General features: G+C 39.0%; 1 protein-coding gene across 1 annotated transcript in view; it reads left to right on the forward strand.

The window, feature by feature from the left end:
• The window catches only part of Csrnp3 (cysteine-serine-rich nuclear protein 3), a 74,506-nt gene extending 64,106 nt beyond the window's left edge, over positions 1-10,400 (forward strand). Inside the window, exons 4-5 of the mRNA XM_013028625.1 lie at positions 6,373-6,669; positions 9,314-10,400. Of these exons, the coding sequence (XP_012884079.1) occupies positions 6,373-6,669; positions 9,314-10,372 (1,356 nt within the window). The 3' untranslated portion in view covers positions 10,373-10,400. The remainder of the gene's footprint in view (positions 1-6,372; positions 6,670-9,313) is intronic.
• Positions 10,401-10,622: the final 222 nt, after the last annotated feature.

A 10,622-nucleotide genomic window follows, 5' to 3' on the forward strand; every position in this document is an offset into this window, starting at 1 on the left:
GCCTACCTGCTGGCCATCTTTGGATTTAAGTTTCTATATGGAAGTCATCTTTTTCACTCCCCTGACAGCAACAGATGTAGATGCCTCTCCTGCATGTTCACAAATGCTTTGTGTTCACCTAAACTAGGAAATTTTCATGAGATGGGTTAAAATGACTGGATTCCTTATATCTCTAGACCAGTCCATTGGGATTAAGTCCTTTGTTTTAATATACTAATATACCAAGTAACTAATGCAAAACAAGAATCGGAGATTCTAATTTAAAAAGTATAATTATTATAACTAATCAATATTCACCTGAGTTGTAATGTCAAATACCTATGGTCAAATATCTTGGTGCCTTCCCTCACAACTTGTGATCTTAGGCAAGATATTGAATATACCTCTGCCCCAGTTTTCTCAACAATTGGAAGGATATGAAAATAACTTCCTCAAGAGACTTTTGTGTTGTTAAATGAGCTAATGGAGGCTAAGTGCTTAAAACAGTTCCTGGCACGCAGACACAAAGACTGTTACTAATATTATTGTGTCATACTTGATTCTACCACATCCTTTTGCCTTAGTCTTCAGTTTTTCTTTCTTTTGTATGTAAACAAGCAAAGAAAAACATGTCACAAAGGCTAGTTCCCTCTAATCATATTATATGTATATGTGGTGATGAGGATTGAAGATAGAAATGTAGAATATTAAGTACACAAGTGCCCTTTTACTGAGCTTCAGACCAAACCCTTGCTTCTTATTTTGTTTTGTTTAAATATTATTTTGTTTAGTTTTGAGACTGTCTCCCCATGTAACTTAGATCAGCCTTGAACTTACTATGTAACTCAGAATGGCCTTGAACTTTCAACCCTCTGATCCTATGAGTTCTAATTCCTAGTGCTGGAATTGCAAGCATGAGCAACTACATGCCTTTGAACCATTAAAGGGCTTTATGCCATTACAGACTCTTTTGAAGGTTTTTATAGAGGCGCCATTATATTATGTGTGCTTGTGTGTGTATGTGTATGAAGATATATATATATATAGAGAGAGAGAGAGAGAGAGAGAGAGAGAACACACATTTATATATACTCATCAGTGCAAACAATGAGAAATGGTCCAATTCCTAGATGAACATGTGCATCAAAAGTATTGTGAACATTTGAAAGCACTGGTTTCTTTCTTTCTTTCTTTTTTTCTTTCTTTCTTTTTTTCTTTCTTTCTTTTTTTCTTTCTTTCTTTTTTTCTTTCTTTCTTTCTTTCTATCTTCCTTTCTTTCTTTCTTTCTTTCTATCTTCCTTTCTTTCTTTCTTCCTATCTTTCCTCCTTCTTTCCCTCTCTCTTTTTCTCCTTCATCCTTCCTTCTTTCCTTCCTTCCTTCCTTCCTTCCTTCCTTCTTTCTTTCTTTCTTTCTTTCTTTCTTTCTTTCTTTCTTTCTTTCTATCTTCCTTTCTTTCTTTCTTTCCTTTTCTTTTCCCAGTCGTAGGGCTCGAATTCAGGGCCTGGGCACTGTCCATGAGCTTCTTTTGCTCAAGGCTAGCACTCAATTTGAGCCACAGGACCACTTCTGGCCTTCTCTGTTTATGTGGTACTGAGGAATTGAGCCCAGGGCTTCATGTATGCTAGGCAAGCACTTTGCCACTCAGCCACATTCCCAACCTTCTGATTATGTTATTTTCTAAACAAATTTTTAGACACTTTATGTTTAATTCCATGCAAGGGTACCAGCATTTTATCAAATATCATAGGAACCTTATAATCTAGCTAGGAGATGTAGGGAATATATGTTGAAATAGGAGTTAGGGAATTAGGCTCTGTAAGTGTGTCTTAGAGAGATTATGTTGAAAAATTTCATCAATGATTCCATTTTCAGATAGGAAAAGACATTCAGAGGTAACACTCATATCAAGAAGGAATAAAATATTGTATAAAATGGATGGTCTTTTGAATAAAGACACTCATAGAAGAAAGAATCCTGCAGTGTGTGGGGCTACCCAGGCTCATAAAAGACATCTTTTGATTTCATTGCACTGGGTACTGAAATAATAATGGATATCAGTTGGTGAACAAGAATAGAACACTCTTCAAGGCACCTGTGGCTCATACCTGTTTTTTAAATTACTCAGGAGATCTGAGGTCTGGATCTGGTTTGAAGCCGGCCTGGGCAGCAAAGTCTTACTTCTACAAAGCTCCAGAAGGGAAACCACAGCTTACGTGGTAGGGCACCAGCTTTGAACAAAAAGCTAAGGAACAGTACACAGGCCCCAAGTTCAAGCCCTGGTACCAGCACATGTGCGCGTGCACGTACACACACACACACACACACACACACACACACACACACACACAAAGACTAGAGCATCAGTGACTTCTCTCATGTTGCAATTGTCTTGAAAACTATATTTGAAAACTTTTTTTTTTGGGGGGGGGAGGGGGGTCCAGTCATGGGGCCTGAACTCTGGGCCTGGGCACTGTCCTTCAGCTCTTCAGCTCAAGGCTAGCGCTCTACCACTTGAACCACAGCGCCACTTCTGACTTTTTTCTTTTTTGCTTATGTGGTGCTGAGGAATCAAACTCAGGGCCTCAGGCATGCAAGGCAAGTGCTCTACCACTGAGCCACCTTCCCAGCCCTTGAAAACATTTAAACTCAGTAGTTTGGGCGTGGGTTTTAAGGGAGAGTATGAGCATATACCAGGGAAAGGACAAGGCTTCCTAGAGCACAGGAGAGTACATGTCTCAAAACCAGCATACCAGCCACAGCTGAGAGAAGGGAAAGGTGGTCCAGTTGGCCAAGCTGAGCTAGAATATGCCACTTGCTATAGAATTGATGTCAAAGAGTTGAGGACAGACCCTTGCTAGGTGGCGTCTACATTAATGTCAGCTTTTGACAGCCTAGCTTATGATTTCTGTAGATTTCAAAACAAAAGTGGAAACAATACATTACTGTATGTGAGAGAGGAATTTAGATTCTTAATAGAAATTTATTATAATTTAAATACATGAACATAAGTGATGTAGATTTTATTCCTATGGGCATTTTCATTTGTGGTAAACCAAATTAGTAGTTAATATGAAGTCATTTCTTTCTTAAATTGTAGGTGACAATTTTTTTAATTTTTTTATTGTGAAAATACCATACAGAGGGGTTACAATTACATGAGCAAGGTAATGAGTACATTTCTTATCGAGCATTGTTGCCTCCTCCTTTGTTTCCCCTTCCCACCTCTTACCATCTCCCTCCCCCCGCCCCGTGTCTCCCCCTTCCCCCCTACCCAAGGTTGTGAAGTTCATTTTTCAACATGATGTCTTGTACATCTTATTGTTGCAATGGGTCCACCTGTATCCCTATCTAAACAATTTGTTTTTTCTCTTCCTCTCCACAAATTTTCCAACATCAAATACAGTGAAAACAGGGGTTATACCATTGGGTGACAGTTTTTTATGTTACTCTTTCCTTCCTTCTTTCCATCCTTCCTTCTTTCCTTCCCTTCCTTCCTTCCTCCCTTCCTTTCTTTCTTTTCTTTCTGTTTCTTTCTCTTTTTCTGTTTTTCTTTCTTTTTTCTCTCTTTTCTCTCTTTCTTTCTCTCTGTTTCCTTCCTTCCTTCCTTTCTTTCTTTCTTTTTTCTTTCCCTTCTTTCCTTTCTTTGTCTCTCTTTTTGTAGGTGTGCCGGTCAAGGGGTTTGAACTTAAACTCTTATACTCTTGTTTGGCTTTTTTGCTCAAGGCTAGTACTGTGCCACTTAAGCTAAACTTCCACTTCTAAATTTTTGCTGGTTAACTGGAAATAAAAGTCTCAAAGACTTTCCTGCCTGGGCTGGCATTGAACTGTCATCCTTAGATCTCAGCTTTCTTGGTGCCTGATTCTTCCCTAAAATTTTTGATACAATTATCTCACATCTTTGCTGAAATCTCTTTGCATTCATTTTTAGATTCCATGTATTGTTTCAATAGCAATATTTTAAGAGTTCTAGCCCTGTTGACAGAAATCAAAGGTTTTGCTTTTGTAGTACTACTAATTGTACAAAAACATAAACATTCATAGAATATGGAAGTAGGAAGAAAGTACTAAAATGAATCATACTAATCAAATTCCTTCTGTCTTCATGTGCCACAGAGTCAGATGCTTGCTGAAATTTACATAAGCAAGCGAAGAACTAATTTAAATAAATCTGAGTGCCTAAGAGTGAAAAGATGGGAAAGAGAACTCTTGCTTATCCACACAGCTTTACTTGTTACAGAGACTGAGTATATTAGGTAATTATACACTTACATCCCTTAGAAAATCAAATCTTTGCAGATAGAAATGTGCTGCTTAGTAGGAAAGTAGGAATTATCAAAAGTTATAACAACATAAAATCAAGATTTTAGTAGTGGGATGTATATATAAAGAAATATACCATGGAGCTCCAGTGGCGCAATCGGTTAGCACGCGGTAATTATAAGAAATATACCAAAAGAAATACTACTCACACCTTTAATTCTAGCTGCTTGAGTTCAAAGCCACCCTGAGCAGGTAAGCTTTTGAAAGCCCTTCTCAATTTATTCCTGGGCTCAGTGGCACAAGCCTGTCTTCCTAAGCTACATAAGAGACTGTGTTTGGGAGGAATGTGAAACCAAGCCAGACCTGGCAGAGAAGTCTGAAAGATTTCATCTCCATGGAGGGAATTTGGACTTGGCAGTATATGCCTCTGATCTCATTAACTGTGAACCCTAATGTAAGTGCATCACAGATCAGGAGTGCATCTGGCAGGCAAAATGTGATCTATCTAATTAACCAATGATATACGTACAAGAATAGAGGTATGGTTCAGTAATTTTGTACCAGCTTAGCAGGTTCTGAGTTCAAACCCAATATCAGCAATAACAGTAATAAAAGAAATGACAAAGGACTACATAAAAAGGAGCAAGCCAAGAAACAAAGAGAGGAATGCCTGTCTTTGTAAGGGCATAGATTTAAGCTCTAAAATTCTGAAATACTAACAAATGTAGTTAAGTGATTTTTGACAGTACATCTCAAGACCCTTTGTAATGTGTTTTTACTATGTACTTGCTCCTGTGTTGTTTCTACTACAAAGGAAACAGTTTAATCTTCTGTTTGTTCTTTAATATACTCAATTGTAATATTCTTATTGAAATGTTGGATTTTTTCCCCTATGATGATAAGTGAATGATGTCTGAAGTCAATAGAGTATTTTAACTATTTATTGAAGATCACTTATTGAAGATCAATAAACAGTTGTGTTTATTATTATTAAGATTATCAAACAGTAGTAACCATTGTAACTGATGAAGAATAGGAATTAACACATTGAAATAAAATAGCTTTTGTATTTAAAACTTTCATGATTTATTTCCTATGTAATTGCTGTACTTCTCCTCAGGAAAAAATATCTTGCTCATATAGAAAATCATCTCTTTCTAGATGGTTTTGTATGAAGGAAACAAGATGTGGTGGTAAGAATAAGAAAGAAATACTGATTCAGGGCTTAGTGATAGATGAGATTAATTTAGAGAAGAAAATAAAGAGAAGCCAGATAGTCACAGTATGTGAGAAACAGTTGTCTTCATGAGCTATTGTACAGAAGAAGGTCTGGCTTTGGGCTAAGGTAGCATGAACTCCTTTGAGGACCAGGTTTATTGTTTCGTTGTAGGTTGCACAACATGAGCCAGCACTGCCCTCAGTCCTTGTCTTCCTAGGAGCACATCGTCCTGACTGATTGCTTCATATCAAGCTTCATTCTTGGAATGTTCTGTGGGATAATCATGTTTGTAATCCCAATAGCACAGTGCAACATAACTATTTCCTGTGTGTATAGTTTTTTTTTTTTTTCTGGAACCTGAAAGACAGACTCATTACTTCAAGGACATTATGTTTGCCATTCTCACCAGAACACCTTTATTCTAACATCAGAAATGCCCATCATGAACTGAGTTTAAACAGAGCTTTCAGTGATGGATGCCTGGCATCTTTGGTAAATGAGTAAATACTCATTTGACTGTCCCGAGCTCAAACTGTAAGTACTGACATTAGGAGCTTAGGAGTTCTAATTAGCAGTCTTCTGTAAACAGTACATTAAAAATGTTCTGTCTTCTTTAAGAAGTCGTACAAAGGGATTTCAATTCAACGTGTCAATTTCTGAACATGGTGTAACTTTTTAAGTCACCCTTCCATTGTTTTCTGAACAAGTAAAAATTTAAAAGCCTATCATTCTGATGCCTTTGTTTTATTTGTGACTTCTAAATATAAAATAAGAAAAGAAATGAATGAACTCACAAGCATATACTGGTTATGGAACATGATGATGTGTACTGGCCTACTCTCACTATGGGCTGAAATGGGAATTTTGCACCCAGCCCATGTGATGTCTCTGATTTACTGCCTTGTGTTTCTAGATGACTAAGAATGGCACGGTAGAATCTGAAGAGGCCAGCACTCTTACAGTAGATGACATTTCTGATGATGATATTGATTTAGACAACACAGAAGTAGATGAATACTTCTTCCTACAACCTCTGCCGACAAAAAAGCGAAGAGCTCTGCTGCGGGCTTCTGGAGTGAAAAAGATCGACGTTGAAGAAAAGCATGAGCTGAGGGCTATCCGTCTATCACGAGAGGACTGTGGCTGTGACTGCAGAGTGTTCTGTGATCCAGAAACCTGCACCTGTAGCCTTGCGGGCATTAAGTGTCAGGTAAGGATCCTGGACTGCAGTATCTCATGCCCTGAGATTTTCATGATGCATGTAATGGGTGGAAAAGAAAACTTTGTCACAAGGGGGAAAGAAATGCTAACTCAAGAACATTGACAAAATTTTTATGTATGGGAGACAAACTTTGAAAGGCAACCCAAACTACAGCTAACTGAGTTGAAATTGTTTCCTCTTGGAAATAATTTGTTAAACCAGATTATTGTAGCTTTTCTCAAAATGCTCAAGGAGGGAGAACATGGCTTTCCTAACATTTATATTTGTATTTTCTGATTCATCAACAAGGTGTGATGATTGGTTAGAGGCAAAATGGACTCAGGGGAAAATGATTAGACCTGAACTCATGAGGATTAATGGATCATTAGGGGCAGAATGGACTAGGAGAGAAGTTACTAAATCTAGACCTAAAAAAATCAAATTGTGCTCTTGTGTTTGGTATTTCCCAGTTGATTGAAATGGGCAAACAGGTAAACCTCCTGAGCTCAGTTTCTTTATCTCTAAATATATAGGCTAGATGAGGCCAGTGTTTGACAAACTATCTAGTCACAGACTAAATCTAACTGACCATGTTTTTAATACGCAAAGATTTATTGGGGTTTTGCCATTTTGTCTGTCTGTTGCTTGCTTGCTAATTTTCCTCATGTCTGGGACTGCTTTCATACTTCTGCAGCACAGTTTAGTAGTATCACAGGGACCATATGGCCCTTAAAGCCTAAAGTATCTATTTTTTACCCTTTTGAGAGAGGTAATAGGAATGCATAGATCCACAGTTTACTATAGCCATTACTCCTGCTGCTAAGAGTTCCTTAGCATGTAGAGTGCCATCTTACTTTGTGTCTGTCTGATTGTGCCAGCCAAAATTGAGTAGAGGAATATACGAGAAGAAAATCATGGAAAGAGAATTATTATAACTTGAGAATAATCTGATTAACAGAAAAAACTGTTTCACTCCAATGAAGAACTTAAATTTTGAGCTTATTGACAAATGTTGGAAGTTATCCCCTACCATTCTTATCTGGCTGATTATATGTTTTAAAACTTAAAGGTTAGCTGGACACTGGTAGTTCATGCCTTAACCCTAGCTACTCAGGAGGATGAGATCTGAGGATTATGGTTTGACATCAGCTCCGACAGGAAAAATCCATGAGACTCTTATCTTCAACTAACCACCAAAAGGCCAGAAGTAGAAGTTTGGCTCAAAAATAATAGCCTTGAGCAAAAAAGCTCAAGGATATTGCCCAAACCCTGAGTTCAAGCTCCAAGACTCTTCCCCTCCCACCACCAAAAAAACCCCAAACCACCACCACCACCAACAACAACAACAAAATAAAATACACCTTAAAGGCTAAACTGATTAAAAGAAAGAAGTATATCAATCTCTGGACAAAATGAATCTCTGGTTACTATCTACAGCTACTCTTAGTGTATGCAGACACAGGTTTTTCAATGAAGAGAGCCACTAAAGCAGTTAAAAAAGGAGTTCAGATCTCATCAGCTGAACAGCTGCCCAGGTATATAAGGTTGCAGAAAACAGATATATGAGTAACATTAACTGCTATATATATTGGCTCTGACATCTGCCGTGTGTGTGTGTGTGTGTGTGTGTGTGTGTGTGTGTGTGTGTGACTGTAGGCAAAGCCTAGAGACTAAACATACTTGGCAAGCTCCCTTTGACTGAACTAAAACAGAAAGCAAGTTGCCCAGGGAAGTTTGACCCTGAGTTTGTGATTCTCTGCCACAGTCACCTTGTTTTTGTTAAGATCACAGTAATGAGACTGGGAAGGTGGCTCAGTGGTAGAGGGCTTGCCTTGCATGCATGAGGCCCTGCCTTCAATTTCTCAGTACCACATAAGCAGAAAACGCTGGAAGTGGGGCTGTGGCTCAAGTGGTAGAGTGCTAGCCTAGAGCTGAAGAGCTGAGAGACAGTGTCCAGGCCCAGAGTTCAGGTCCCACGACCGACCAAAAAAAAAAAGAAAATCACAGTAACTTCATGAGAATCACCCTTCTCTAAAGCCCAGGAAATTCCCTATCCTTGGAAAAATTGGAAGCGGGACTTAATTTCTCTATTTCTTGCATTCTGGTCTGCCTACAGGCAGGTCTGCAGAGTCTAAGCCATTGACAAATATCCTAAGAATATTTATAGGTTGCTCAGAATTATACTTACCCAGCTAAGTGAAGAGGTCAGTCCAATGACACTTGTTGAACACACTTCAGGTCAAAAGACCAATCACTCATAGTTCTGGAGTTTCAATTAAAAATATATCTGATTCTCTCAAGAAGTTTGTATGCCAATGGAGGAAGGAGGGAAGGCAGAGCTCCAAGGCTTAAACATGAAAGTGGTATCACAGAGGTGAATGAAATTGATGCAAGCACTGAAGGAGGTCAATTAAATAAAAATATGCACTGACACTTAAAAATCCTTTAAAAATACTGATTTAAAGATGAGTTAACGCTCATGACTCAAGTCTTTATTTCCCCTTGCCTTTCCATTTGCAGTTGGACTGTCATTTGCTCTGGCATGAGTGGACTTGAGTTGGATAACTTAATTCAAAAGGGTGGTTGAGAGGTATTAGATTTGTATGTGGTTTATAGTAGATCCCTAGTACTAATCTGTGTTCTTCCTTCCAAGGTGGATCGTATGTCTTTTCCATGTGGCTGCACTAAAGAAGGATGTAGTAACACAGCAGGTAGAATTGAATTTAATCCTATCCGTGTCCGGACTCATTTTTTGCACACCATAATGAAACTTGAACTGGAGAAAAACCGAGAGCAGCAAATATCCACACTGAATGGCTGCCACGGTGAGTTAAGTGCTCACAGCAGTGCCATGGGCCCTGTTGCCCATTCTGTAGACTATGCCATTGCAGACAATTTTGAGATTGAGACTGAACCTCAGGCTGCAGTGCTGCACCTGCAGTCAGCTGAGGAATTAGATTGCCAAGGAGAGGAAGAGGAGGAAGAGGAGGAGGACGGAAGCAGCTTTTGCAGTGGAGTCACCGATTCCAGCACACAGAGCCTGGCCCCTAGTGAATCAGAGGAGGAGGAAGAAGAGGAAGAAGAAGAGGAGGAGGAGGAAGAGGAGGACGAAGAGGACAAAAGAGACAGCTTTGTGGAAGGTTTGGGCACCCATGCTGAAGTTGTCCCTCTCCCTTCAGTCCTTTGTTACTCTGATGGCACTGCTGTTCATGAAAGCCACACAAAAAATGCTTCTTTTTATGCCAACTCTTCAACTCTGTATTACCAAATAGATAACCATATTCCAGGAACTCCTAGCCAGATCTCTGAGAACTATTCTGAAAGAGACACTGTAAAAAATGGTACCCTTTCGTTGGTGCCTTATACCATGACCCCAGAGCAATTTGTTGACTATGCCCGACAAGCAGAAGAGGCCTATAATGCTTCCCACTACCCAGCTGCCAACCCCTCTGTAATCGTTTGCTGCTCCTCTTCTGAAAATGAAAACGGGGTGCCCTGCAATAGCTTGTATCCTGAGCACAGGTCTAATCATCCGCAAGTAGAATTTCACTCATACTTGAAAGGCCCTTCCCAGGAAGCATTTGTCTCCACATTGAATGGTGACAGTCATATTTCAGAGCATCCTGCTGAAAATTCTTTGAGCCTTGCAGAAAAGAGCAGATTGCATGAAGAGTGCATCAAATCACCCGTGGTGGAAACTGTTCCTGTCTAGTTGCTTAATTTATTCTATTATAGGACCAGCTCCTCTCCTATTTAAGGCACTGTATTTAATTGGATCTCCTAGGCTCATTGTTATTTAAACAGAAGACTAAGAAAACTCGGACTGTGATTAATCTTCCAGGCATTTTCTTTTCTCCTTTCTAGCTTCCTAAGTATGGCATTGCACAAATAGAGTCGGTATGGGGATTTTAAAAGATTTCAGACTGTTTTGATAGAATATGCTACATTTTAGAAATGCATAT

The sequence above is a fragment of the Dipodomys ordii genome, unplaced genomic scaffold, assembly GCF_000151885.1.
Source record: "Dipodomys ordii isolate 6190 unplaced genomic scaffold, Dord_2.0 Scaffold5, whole genome shotgun sequence".
NCBI lineage: Eukaryota > Metazoa > Chordata > Mammalia > Rodentia > Heteromyidae > Dipodomys > Dipodomys ordii.